Source organism: Pygocentrus nattereri, chromosome 12 (assembly GCF_015220715.1).
Source record: "Pygocentrus nattereri isolate fPygNat1 chromosome 12, fPygNat1.pri, whole genome shotgun sequence".
Classification (NCBI taxonomy): Eukaryota; Metazoa; Chordata; class Actinopteri; order Characiformes; family Serrasalmidae; genus Pygocentrus; species Pygocentrus nattereri.
Genome location: NC_051222.1, coordinates 37,413,877 through 37,426,438, shown reverse-complemented (window position 1 = coordinate 37,426,438; position 12,562 = coordinate 37,413,877). Strand labels below are relative to the sequence as shown.

Below are 12,562 nucleotides of genomic sequence, written 5' to 3'. Positions count from 1 at the left end.
TTCCCTCAAGAGGTTCTTGTAAGCAAGCTCTGCTAATTTCAGAATTTCCTGAGAATTATCACTGTATTTCTGTGGGTTGCTCCGATACCTCCCTGGATACTTCTGAAGTTTCAGGTCCATTTGGTAAAGCATGAAGTTTGTGTACATTCCTGTCAGAGTTGTGGGCACATCTTGCCCATCTGCTTCTTCTCCTTCATCGTCATCGTCTAACATGAGCTGAAGCACGGTTGCAGATACCCAACAGAAGACTGGGATGTGGCACATGATGTGAAGGCTCTTGGATTTCTTAATGTGCGAGATGATTTTGCTGGCTTGTTCCTGATTGCTGACCCTCTTCCTGAAGTATTCCTCTTTCTGGTCATCACTAAACCCTCGCACTTCCGTCACAAGGTCAATGTGTTTACTGGGTACTTGATGCGCCGCAGCTGGCCGGGAGGTTATCCAAATACGAGCAGATGGAAGCATGTTTCCAATGATAAGATTGACAATCAGCAGGTCAACAGATGACATCTCTGTCACATCACACACCATTTTATTGCATCCAAAGTTCAGTGTGAGACAACTCTCGTCCAAACCATCAAAAACGAATATGACATTACTGCCAGTGAGGGCCTCTACATCCTCGATCCTCAGGTCAAGCTGGTGGTAAAAGTAACACAGTAACTTGTAGAGGCTGTACTGTTCCTCCATGATGGGGTTCAAATCTCTGAATGGTATCAAGAACACAAACTCTATATCCTCATTGGTTTTTCCTTCAGCCCATTCAACAGCGAACTTCTGCACGGACACCGTCTTTCCCACCCCTGCAATACCCAGAGTCAGCACCGTCCTCAGTTTTTCTGAGTCTGAAGGACCTTTGAAAATGTCGCAGAACTCAACTGGAGTGCCCACAGCAATTGCCCTTGACATTGCTTCAATCTGCCACACCTCATGCTGATGACTGACTCCCCCAGTGTGACCTTCCACAATATAGAGCTCTGTGTAGATGTCGGTCAAAGCTACGCTGTCCCCTCCATCAGATGTCCCTTCGTAGATCATTGAGCATCGTTGTGTTGTGTATGACTTCAGTTCATCACGAACTTCCTTTTTTCTTGTGTCTAAAAAACAGTATAGCACATTGTTTTCATGGGTCTGCAATAACAAGAAAACAAGGTCTGCAACACTGCTCTAGTGCTTCATCAGTGGTCACAGGACGCTGTTGGGTGGATATTTTTGGTTTTCCGTCCAGCAGCAACAACACACTAACACTCCACTTATGTCCCCGACTGTGTCTGATCCACTTGTACCAGCGCAAAACTCACTAACATACCACCACCGCATCAGTGTTACAGCGTTACTGTTACACATCAGTTCTGAGAATGATCCACCACCCAAATAGCACCTGCTCTGTGAGGGTCCATGGGGGTCCTGACCACTGAAGAACAGGGTAACAGAGTATCAGAGAAACAGATGGACTACAGTCTGTAACTGTAGAACTACAGAGTGCAGCTATACAGTAAGTGGACCTGATAAAGTAGACAATGAGCATAGAAACCAGGAGGTCATAATGTTATGCCTGATCAGTGTATGGATAAAATAAACATTAAAAGTCAGTTTACATCAATATTGTGGTAAATATGTGTATATGTCCAACACATATGGATATGCCAGCTTATGTCTTAAAAGAAACAAAAAAACTTACCATCACATATCCTTGAATGTTCTTTTCCTAAAGTAAATTAAAAAATATTTAGTCAGGTGTATGGTTCTGAGTCAAGTAAAAAAAAATAAACGGTTGCTTTTAAAAAATTTTTTGTGCTATTTGTTTTGTTTATTCTGATGGTAAAGTGATGCAGGATGTAGCCTTATGATGAAAAATGTTGCTGAAATATCTTGTTGCTGGTTTCCCAGTTTATGAATTACAAAATAAAAAAATAAATATACAAAGCTCAAAATACTTGACAATTTAGTAGTAGTAATAATAATAGTAATGATAATAATAATAATGTCATGTAAGAAATTTAATTAAAAAAACAATAATATAAAAAAGAAGGTGTGACGTAAATTCAAGATAGCGCACCACGGCCTGCATCACTCGTGTTGAAGTTGAAGATGACTGGAGCTGAGAAGTGGCTGTTGCACAGTGTGGGAGCGATCACAGTCCCCCTGGACTCAGCACAGATTGAGCTCTGAACACAGACAGCCTGAGTGGAATCTGCTTTTAAATAGAGAACAACAGAAAACAGATGAACTGTACCAGAGCGACAGAAAATATGGGTAGTTGACCTGTGCTCAAATACCTCATACACGGCTAATATAACCAGTATAACCAAATTTTACATTACGTAGCCTGATTAAACACTCAAATCAGTAAACGTTATTAACAGACTAACAGTATTACAACAAAACAGTGGCATGTGTGTTTGTAGTGACACGTGTAAAGAAATGCCGGATGTTCTGAAACCATGAAATTTTAAAGGTAATTAGGAATGATTTCTATTTTTAAAGATGTGTTTGCAGCCTACCTCTTTCTGCACCATGCTCAGTTTCCTGGAGTATTTCCTTCTCCATTCCACTGCAGAAGTAAGCCTCATCAATGTTCTTGTGTTCTTATGTCCATAGTAAAATTAACATCTGTCTTCCTGCCTTCAGCTTCATCTTGCTTAAACACTCTACTTGAAATTTCTTGTGCCGGAGATCCAGGCTGTTAGTCACTGAGGGCAAGGTTTACTTTTGGGTTGGGTCTGTTTGTTACATCTTCAAACAGGCGCTGGTACAAAGTCCTGTCAAGAGGCCCTGTAGAAAAAGAAGGAAATAGCTGAAAGAAAACTGCGAAAAAAGGAGCTGTTGAGCAAGACTCCATGTTGCAATGCACAGAAACCATGGGAAGTGTTGAAGTTCCAAAGTTACGCCACTGGACAGGTGATTAAAAGAGCACCCATAAATATAACTACCCAAAAGGTTTTGTGCATAATGATCTTAGGCTTGTGTGCAGCTGCTCGTCCATGGAAAACCCTTTCATGAAGCTCCTAAATCCCAGTTCTTGTGCAGATGTTGCTTCCAGAAGGCAGTTTGGAGCTCTGTAGTAAGTGATGCAGCAGAGGACAGATGATTTGCATAACCTGTGCACTTCAGCCCTCAGCAGCCCCACTCTGTGGGTTTGCATGGTCTACAGCTTCATGGCTGAGCTGTTTTTGATACTAGCACATCCATTTCATAAAAATAACACAGTTGGCTGGGGCAGATTCAGCAGGACAGAAATTTCACAAACCAACTTGTAGCAGTGGTAGATCATCAGGACCAGGACTGCGACCACTGGGCTACAGAATGGCAGTACATGTGTTGACCCGGCACAAAAATTCCAAATGTAGAAAAATATATGTATATGTATTTCCTCATATTCTAAATATGTGCTACATTGTGTGTTGAAGTATTTAAATGATGATGATATGTCAGAATATTCAAATATAGAAATATAGGACAGTACATGAATTATAAGCACATTTATGCAAATTATTTAAATAATATAATTTAAAAATTATATATATTTTTTATCAGAAACAAATGTAAACATATTTTCTTTGCATATGGGACACAGTACTATAGTACTTTGTACACAATTAGTGTTTTGTACATGTAATTAGTGCTTTGTAAACAGTGTTTTGTACATGTAATTAGAGCTTTGTAAACAGTTAGTGATTTGTCCTTGTAATTAGAGCTTTGTAAACAGTTAGTGATTTGTCCTTGTAATTAGAGCTTTGTAAACAGTTAGTCATTTGTACATGTAATTAGAGCTTTGTAAACAGTTAGTGATTTGTATTGGCAGGAAAGGCTTTCATGAGAGCTGTGTTGTTGCTCAAATAGAATTAAAAACATCTAAATGTCAACCTGAAAAGTATCTCAAAGAAACAGTTATTTCTCAAACAAAATAGTAGTTGACAAACAAAAAAGCTGCACAGGCCAGACCTGAGTAAACATCAATCACAGCTTACCCACCTCTCTGTCTATGGAAACAGAACTGCATTCAGTCCTGTAGGGGGCAGTATGAGCCCTTCAGTCATGTAGTCACAACACAAAAGGGATGTGGCGTCATTAGCTGTAGTAAGTCTATGTGGGTGTGCATGACTCTGCATGTAAGTGTCTTTGCATGAGTGCACGCAGAGTGTATGGAAGCAGAGTGTGAGGTCACCGCGTTTGTGAGGGCCTCAGAGCGAGTGACAACCACAGGCGTTACTGAAGATGCAAACCTGCTGTATCGATGGAAGACAGAAAACGGTCACTTTGGGAAATCTGCACTGTCAAAACAACAAACAAACAATAATCTGTGTTTTTGCTTCTCTGAGCATTAACACAGATCACTGCTGAGCTAAATTCAGTTGATCTTATTACCTCTGAAATCATAATGAGAGAGGCATAAACAAATGCACACACTGAAGGAAACAGAGAAGCTGTTAAGGAAAAAGCAATAATTCATCTGCTTTGTGACAAATGATGGCCTTTCCAGCTTGGTACAATCAGCCAGTCAACCCAGTCAACTAATTTTCATAGCAAACTTTTACCCCGTCCGCCTGTTTCAAGTTCCAGCCACATAATCTAGTTGCAGGTTATGCCTTAACCCTTGTGTGGTGTTGGGATCTGTGGGATCTGTTTTCAATGTTCACCGGAAGAAAAACTGATGTGATTTAGTTACATTTCAATCTCAGACTCCTTGTCCTTTCACTCATTTTCTGTGCAGAACATATAAAATAACCCATTTTAGTGTCTTCACTCTGTGCACCCCCCACACGTTTATATTACACATGTGGTGTTGGGCAGAACCCACAGGAAGTAAAAGTGTGGAGGTGCTGTGTCCTTCACATGGCCTGCTGTTAGTGTGTGTGTGTGTGTGTGTGTGTGTGTGTGTGTGTGTGTGTGTGTGTGTGTGTGTGTGTGTGTGTGTTAAATAAACCCATACAGACATCATAAGTGGACCTGGTTTATGGGGAAAACATAGTAGTACTCAGCAGGTCACTAAAATAAAGCTGCTTAAGATAAGCATGAAATGAGGGAGGTTTCACAATTTAAGCAAATAATTGACTTTATTCAGCGATCTTAGAGGTGAGTGGTTCTCCTTCACCTTTTGAGCTCTCCAGAACAGATTTGACAGTCACAAAACAAAATATGACACTCTAACAGGGACGGCATGTGGGACGGCACTTAAAGTGTGTTCAGACACACTCTGGCCTTGTGGTCAAACCGAAACTGAGAGTACTCTGAAAATAAAACTCAACAAACAGAACCTGAGACATGAGAGACAGCGCAGTGATACATGGTGTGGCTATATACACATGAATGTTGATGCAATAAAGCCAAAAGCTTGCAAAGGCCCAGATACCATCATGCGGTTTGTCATGTAGTGAGGTCCACAGTGGCATATTCTGCAGAAGATTCGGCTGCAGGGTGGGACAGTTGTGCCATGGGGTATATATCCTTGACTGGGGGGGCTGTGGGTGGGTGTGCACTTCTATTAGCAGCAGTGTGAGGACCTGGATCCTGAGTGGTGGCATAAACTGTACTGGTTGCCCGAGTGTCTGGAATCTCCTCGTAAAAGGGAGTGTGAGGAACCTTAGAAGAGAAAGACAGTTGTGAAAATGGCTCACTGAGATGCTGCTTTGAAAGGCTCTTCACAGTACATACTTAAAATGATGGATCTTTAGTAAATGAAATGGCTTTGCATAGAACCATGAGCACTCAAAGAACCCTTTGCATGATGAAATGTTTTTTTGCATCATGAAATGGTTTCTTCAGATTGTTGGATGGTTGTATATAGAACTTTTTCACACCCAAAAGGGTTCTGCTACTGCAATGATGCCAAGGTCAAACCCTTTTGGGTGCTTCAAAAGGTTCTGCATAGAAGCATCTATAGCCCATTCAGACACATTTCCAATCTGAAAAACCCTTGAAGAACCATCTTTTTTAAGTGTGTACACTTACGGGTTGTAATTATAGCAGGATCGTTTTTGGTGTTTTGTAGATGGTTCTATATATAACCGTTTGGAAGATGGTTCTATATAGAAACTTTTAGATAAGTCTTCTATATAGAACCATCTACAGCACAGTCTTCATCAATCTGAAGAATACAAGATGCAAAGAGTCATTCAAGCATGCAAATGGCTCTTGGAGAGTTCATGGTTCTTTATAGAACCATTTTCTTTACTGAAGAACACTTCAAGAACCGTCTTTTTTAAGTGCGTAGGCATAATATAGCTAAGAATAGTTCTCTCTATCACACACAAACACACACACCCTTACATCATCGCTGTTTACTGTGTTTCTTCTGTTTGATGAAGAGGAGGCCGAGTCTGTGGGACACAATTGGACACAAAATGTCATGATCTGTCGAGGAGTAGATTAGAATCAACATTATTTTTCTAATAATTCTTGATTTTAACTAGTAGAAGAAAAAAGTATTAAAAGTAAAATGTTCTAAATTCCACAAGTGCCTCTATGGGATTCTCAGAGTTATGTTGGCGGCAGCCTAATGGAGGTGTATGTCCACTTTGCCACACTTATGCCGCCTCACTGCCCCTAGTGTGTGTGTGTGTGTGTGTGTTCACTAGTGTGTATGTGGTGTTTCGCTGCACGCATGGGAAAAACTTATTGCGTGCTCAAATGACCTGTATTTAACAACTGACCATTTGCAAAATCCTTAGTTACTGTTGTTTTGCTGGGCTGTCTGGTAGCATCTACTGGACAACTCTCAATTTTTGTAGGAGCGGGAAAATAGAACGTGTAAAATTGCGCTAGTGCCTCTATGGGATCCTCTGCGTAAAAGTATAGAGCATGGTTGCACAGATTGATGTACTGAGAAGACTTAGAGAAGACAATGCATAGGCCTGTGATTGTCAAATGAGCCCCCAAGGACCCCCAAACAGTCCCAAGGACTCCCAAACAGCTTTCCACTGCATGGCGCCAGTTCTACTTGACTCAACTCAGTTGTACATGCCTTTTTTGGTTTTCCATTTGGCAAAGTTGGTACCTTGTACCTGGCACTCAATGACTTTTTGGTACCATCTCTGTCGAAGTTCCAAGCGAGCTGAGCCGATACTAATAGGTCATGTAAAATCGCAGATTGTTGCTTGGTCAAAGAGAATCACTATGCACATACGCTAACGTTAGCTACCAGGCTAGTGTAGCCTTTTGCGTGAGCAACCAGAATCGTCTTAACTCTGATGCAGTTTTTCCTCAACTCTCCCCTTTTTGTCAGGAGTCTTTTGTCTTGCTGCCATCAGGCTCTTCTGAACAAAAATGTCTCCTTCAGGCAGTTTCCTGAGGGGGTACTATATCTGTAAAGGAAAACGAAGTAGCTGGTACCTAAAGCACGTCAAGCCGAGCCGTTACCATGCAGTGTAAAGGCAGCTTTTTTTTCTATGCCTAAATATCAAGGTGGGTAAAAAAGGGGACTGTCCGGAGAGCCATGAGAACCAGTTTGAGAACCACTGGCCTTGTACATAAGACTAAATGCCACTGCTATACTGGTAATGCTAACAGCAGCGTTTACATGGCTGCATCCTGCCATCGGCCACATGCTGTTTATGGAAATGATGCTATGAAGCACAGAAGGATTTCTTTTTAGTGCCATCATTTAAATGTGGCAGTGTGATGTTGTTACACTAGATTATTCACTTCAGAGATGTTATTTTGAAATCAGCGAGAGCTTTTAATTGTTCAAGCAATTCATCGAGGAGGGAAAGGGGGGACTATTATATGTAAAAGTGTTCTTTCTATCTTAGTTTTATTTATTTTATTGTTTCTTTTATCTACTGCAAATTATTTAGCTTATGAAATTATAAAATATATAATAGAAAATTCAGGAGGGCCTGGGTTTGATTCCCCTGCCGGGTGACCGGGGTCCTCTCTGTGTGGAGTTTGCATGTTCTCCCCGTGTCTGCGTTGGTTTCCTCCGGGTTCTCCGGTTTCCTCCCACAGTCCAAAGACATGCAGTCAGGCTGATTGGACATGCTAAATTGCCCCTAGGTGTAAGTGACTGTCTGTGTCTGTCAGTCTGTCTGCTCTGCGATGGACTGGCGACCTGTCCAGGGTGTATCCTGCCTTCCACCCGATGACCGCTTAGATAGGCTCCAGCACCCCCCCCCCCCCCTTAGAAAATGGATGGATGGATGGATGGATGGATAATAGAGAAGTCTGATTTACTAGAGAAAGTTCAATATGGGCGGAGTTTCAGCAGCCTTTACTTGAGTGGCATACTAAGTAAGCTGTAGCTCCACCTTTCATCCTCTCTGTAAAACGTCACTGTGAGAGAAGGTGTGTGCTGGCGCAGCTCTGTGATTTTGAGTTAAAACACACTTTACATTTTCCAGTTTTCACCATAAATGAGTTAATTGAGTCACAAGAACATTATAACACACTGGCTATGCTGTTGCACAGTTGAAATACAGTTTTATGAGGTTTTAGCACCTCTTTATTCGCTGTTGGCCATGAGTTCTGTTAAAGAGGAATGCTAATTACAAAGTTAGAGTATGGATGCTAATTGTTCACAGTATGTTTCTTATTTCTTTTGCTTAATAAGACGAGATTAAACCGGCGTTGCGTGCATTTGGTTGGTTTTAAAGAAGAGCTGTAACTTTTATTCACAGTTTTAGGGTTTGTATAGTTTGTGTAGTGTAGCAGCTTTGTTGTCATCTGAGTGCACGGTGTTTAACAGGCGCAGCTGAGAGAGAGAGAGACATAGAGAAAGAAAGAGAGAGAGAGAGAGAAAAGCTAATGAAGCCTGTTTATTTGCCTTTTGTAAACTTGCAGGTGTAGAAAATAAACACTCCCTCATGTTAAGCTAGGTGTGTTGATGTCATCCCTTCGTTCATCATTCAACTCTACACAACACAAAAGTAACCCATTACATAAATGCAGCGTTTGAATTAGTTTCTCTTATAGGCCTGAAAAACGGGTGTGTGTGTGTGTCTGTGAGAAGCACCTCGTGTCTTTTTATGTGTCAGTTTGTAGACGATCAGTGCTGATCCTCCAATCAGCAGCAGAGCCACACAGACACCCACAATGATGATGGTGGTGATGGAGGAAGCTGGAGATACAGTTGGAGAGATGAAACAATACACAGAAGATGAGGTGCAGGTATGTATGTATGTATGAATTTGGTTCTTACCAGATGCTCCAGATGCTGATTGAAGATCAGGAAATAAAAAACACATGGCTTAATCTTAAAAAACTAATTCAGAAACCAAAAGGTTGTAGCAAACACATCTGCTTGCACGGTTCTATGCAAAATGACATGTTTTGATTGTTTTTAAAGAGAAAAGAAGTGAACAGAACCTTTGCAGTAAAGTATTTTTAAAATACACCATTGTCCTGTTAATGTCAAAGGACAGTTACTTTATATTTGATTAGTTTAAAGAATACAGAAACCAAAATTTTAAAAAAGTAATGATGTGCAAATGTCTGGACACCTTCAGTGCTTAGGAGCACCCCCTTTGGCAGCTTGCAAACACTTTTCGTAGCCAGCTGGAAGTCTTTTTATTCTTGTTTTAGGAATTGTTTAGGAAGCCAGCCTTTTTTCAGTTTCAGTTACTAAACTGGGTGTGTCATATTTGCTTCCAGATCAGTTCTACAGTCTGCCACACAATCTCAAAGCTAGAAAATGTATTTATTTGGATTTGTCATCAGCTGAAGTACCAATGTTCTAATGAGGACTAGCCTTAATAAGTTTTAAAACTTTATAACTCAAACTTTTTCACTCTTTTGTAAGTTCATCAAATATAAAGTAACTGTGCATTGCCCATAGAAGCCAAATGTTTGCATACAAATGTGTATGTTACATAAAATTGAGGTAAAACTGTGATTAAAATCGATAGGTTCTCACCTGTAACCTGAAGCTGTATTTCATTGAAGAGAGAGTAGTAAGGGTTCAGATCTCCTTGCTTTCGTCCCTGAACTCCACACAGGTAAACTCCTCCATCCTCTTCAGTCACGTCACTGATGCTCACGTTGAAGAGGTTTTCTTCTTGATAGTCAAAAAGAGAAAACCTCCCATTTTGTGTTGATAGTCCAAGAGTATATATGACCACACTATAGTTGTGATCAGTAGCTTTGTACACGTATTTGGAGAGATATTTAGACTCCTGTGGATATTCACAAGTAAAGGTAACCGTATCTCCTGGATGAGCTTCCTGTGTGAGCGTCTTTCCACAACAAGGATCTGAAAGCAAGAACAAATAAACCAGATAGTGGTTTGCAGTGAAAAGATACAGTCCATTCTTCTTGACCAAGAGATCTTGATCTCACATTTTGCCTGGTTACTTTTGTTAAATTGATCCCAGGGAATCACTGAATGTCACTTAAATCACTGCAAATTGGAATCTCTTACCTTCTTTCACTTGCAGTGTCACGTCTGTAGGCTTTACTGCTGGGTCTTCTACTCCACACCTGTAGGTCCCACCATCCTGCAGACTGACGTTTTTAATGAGCACACTGAAAATTCCAGCCAGAGTTTCATTGACAAAGAAGACTCTTCTTTCATGGTCGCTTGTGTTCTGCGTCTTTGAAAGAATCTTGTCAGTGCATTTGCCTCGGCTTATCTTGCAGAAGTACTTTGTGTGATTCATGTATCTCGTGTGACCATATTTGCAGTTGATGAGGACACGTCCTCCTGTGTACCCGGTCACTTCAGCACAGTCCACTGGACCTGCCAATCATAAAGGAGTTCCTCTTATAGTCTTGTGACTTACAGCATGGGCATCGCGTCATTCATTAAACATTCAAACTATCTTAATACCTTGAAGTCCAGCTTTATTATTCAGGTAATAATCCTAAGACTTATTAAAGGTACTAAACTGTCACTAGGGCAGATCCACGCTTGTTCCTGGGGTGGGACCCTCGAGGCTCCATCTCAGTGCCTTCAGTCAGGAAACATAACTGAACCATACTCCACTGAAATGATCTGTTCTAAGCTGTACTGACTCCACACACCCTGCCTCGCCTCCAGGCTTTTATTCTACTGTTCTGTTTTAGAACATTCGGTTATGAAAAGGAACAAATACCAACTTTTCACCTGGAGAACCTGATTTAAGCTCCACAACCAGACCTTAGAACCACTGTAGAACCTCTGAGGGAACGTTTACACTGTTTGTACCTTGATGAACGAAAAATGTTCCTGTACAGAACCTTCATTTCTAACAGTGACCTATGTTTCTACTATATGGCACACTATGGTTCTTCAAGGCTTCTTTAGTAAAGAAAGTCGTTCAATATAGAACCATGAACACTCTTTAAGCATGTGTAAATAGCTCTTCGCATGTCGAAATGGTTCTTCAGATTAATGGAGATGCTGTATATAGAACTTTTCTGAAAGAGGTTCTATGTAGTACCAAAAAGGGATCTTCTATTGTCACAGGTTTAACATCATACCAATAGCAGAACCCTTTTTGGTATCAAAAAATGTTCTATATATAATCATCTACAGTGCTATGCAATCTGAAGAATTTTTGAACCCTCAAAGAGGGTTCTTTGAGTGTTCATGGTCCTATAGAGCCCTTTTCTTTAGTAAAGAACACTTGAAGAACCATCTTTTCAAAGAGTGCACTATAACTACTAAGAATAAGTCAGCAACTACCACTAGCTAAAGGGTGGGCTGACATACAGCCCCCTTTGGGCTTAAAGGCCTTAACATCTCTAGGCTCATTATTATCATAAATAATCTTAAGGCTTATTATCTAGTACGTTATTCAGTAACTACTACAACATGACTATGCAAGCTACATTAAATCTGAGGCACCAAATGATCGCGTCTCACACTTTTAATGAAGAAAGAATGTAGTAGATCAGTAGAGTATCTGACCTGAGGTGAGGTAGAGGGTGAGGATGAGGAGCAGGACCTTCATCACCGAGGCACTGTGTTTATCTGATCCTGTCCGTTTGCTCTCAGCACTTGCTGATGATGCCGCTCAGCAGTTCTAACAGCGTGAAACGTTGTCTGTTCTCTCTCTGCTGCTAAATGGAGGCCCCACCTCCTTCCTCTTGCCTTTCCTTTATGCTTAACTCCCCCCTCACACCACCCGCATGACTGTATGATTCACAGAAGTTGAGTTATAATATGGGAAGTCTTGTTTTGACCGCGTTTTCCTGTTGCATTACTGGCCTGGCTTCTTTTTCATGGCTGTGAGCTCGTGGTTGACTTTTTGGATCTTCCACTGCAGAAGTGAACAGAATTATAAACAAAACCGTACTCACTACGAGTTGATGCTGTTTACACACTCACATGGTCTCTTTTGTAGTAAATATACAACCACAACCGTGTGGGTGTGGGTGTGTGTGTGGGTGCGCCTGTGCTTGTGTGAGTGTGTGTGTGCTTGTGTGTGTGTGTGTGTGTGTGTGTGTGTGTGCTTGTGCTTGTGCGTGTGTATGTGTGTGTGTGTCTGCACTTGTGCATGCGTGTGTGTGTGTATGCTCAAAAAAACAAAGGGAACACTTAAACAACACAATATAACTCCATGTAAATCAAACTTCTGTGAAATCAAACTGTCCACTTAGGAAGCAACACTGACAATCAATTTCACAGCTGTTGTGCAAATGGAAC

The 12,562-nt window shown here is 41.0% G+C and overlaps 2 protein-coding genes across 5 annotated transcripts; both read right to left on the bottom strand.

The window, feature by feature from the left end:
• Positions 1-5: 5 nt before the first annotated feature.
• On the bottom strand, positions 6-2,611 carry LOC119264701 (NLR family CARD domain-containing protein 3-like). The gene is made up of 6 exons (XM_037543340.1): positions 2,505-2,611; positions 2,060-2,194; positions 1,682-1,708; positions 1,382-1,414; positions 89-1,097; positions 6-15 (listed from the first exon to the last, which is right to left on the bottom strand). Exons 1-6 carry the CDS (start codon positions 2,548-2,550, stop codon positions 6-8), a joined length of 1,260 nt encoding a protein of 419 aa, XP_037399237.1. The 5' UTR covers positions 2,551-2,611.
• Positions 2,612-5,038: 2,427 nt separating this feature from the next.
• LOC108415496 (CMRF35-like molecule 8) lies at positions 5,039-11,997 on the bottom strand. Of its 4 annotated transcripts, XM_017688534.2 has the most exons (7): positions 11,825-11,994; positions 10,355-10,672; positions 9,851-10,186; positions 9,137-9,151; positions 8,951-9,055; positions 6,271-6,320; positions 5,039-5,583 (listed from the first exon to the last, which is right to left on the bottom strand). In XM_017688534.2, the coding sequence occupies exons 1-7, from the start codon at positions 11,865-11,867 to the stop codon at positions 5,368-5,370; spliced, it is 1,083 nt and encodes a 360-aa protein (XP_017544023.2). In that variant the 5' UTR covers positions 11,868-11,994; the 3' UTR covers positions 5,039-5,367. The 4 variants fall into 4 exon arrangements, with proteins under 4 accessions (XP_017544023.2, XP_037399119.1, XP_017544024.2 ...); XM_037543222.1 differs by having other exon boundaries at positions 8,951-9,151; XM_017688535.2 differs by lacking the exon at positions 9,137-9,151.
• Between the last annotated feature and the right edge of the window lie 565 nt (positions 11,998-12,562).

Excerpts from the sequence above, each read along its gene's own strand:
- LOC119264701 (XM_037543340.1), bottom strand. The coding sequence starts at position 2,550 with ATGGAGAAGGAAATACTCCAGGAAACTGAGCATGGTGCAGAAAGAG. Across the intron at positions 1,709-2,059 it reads CACGAGTGATGCAGGCCGTG|GAAAAGAACATTCAAGGATA; the intron begins GTGCGCTATCTT and ends AATTTACTTTAG. Across the intron at positions 1,415-1,681 it reads ACATTCAAGGATATGTGATG|TGGTCAGGACCCCCATGGAC; the intron begins GTAAGTTTTTTT and ends CCTGTTCTTCAG.
- LOC108415496 (XM_037543222.1), bottom strand. The coding sequence starts at position 11,867 with ATGAAGGTCCTGCTCCTCATCCTCACCCTCTACCTCACCTCAG. Across the intron at positions 10,673-11,824 it reads CACCCTCTACCTCACCTCAG|GTCCAGTGGACTGTGCTGAA; the intron begins GTCAGATACTCT and ends TATGATTGGCAG. Across the intron at positions 10,187-10,354 it reads GACACTGCAAGTGAAAGAAG|ATCCTTGTTGTGGAAAGACG; the intron begins GTAAGAGATTCC and ends TCTTGCTTTCAG.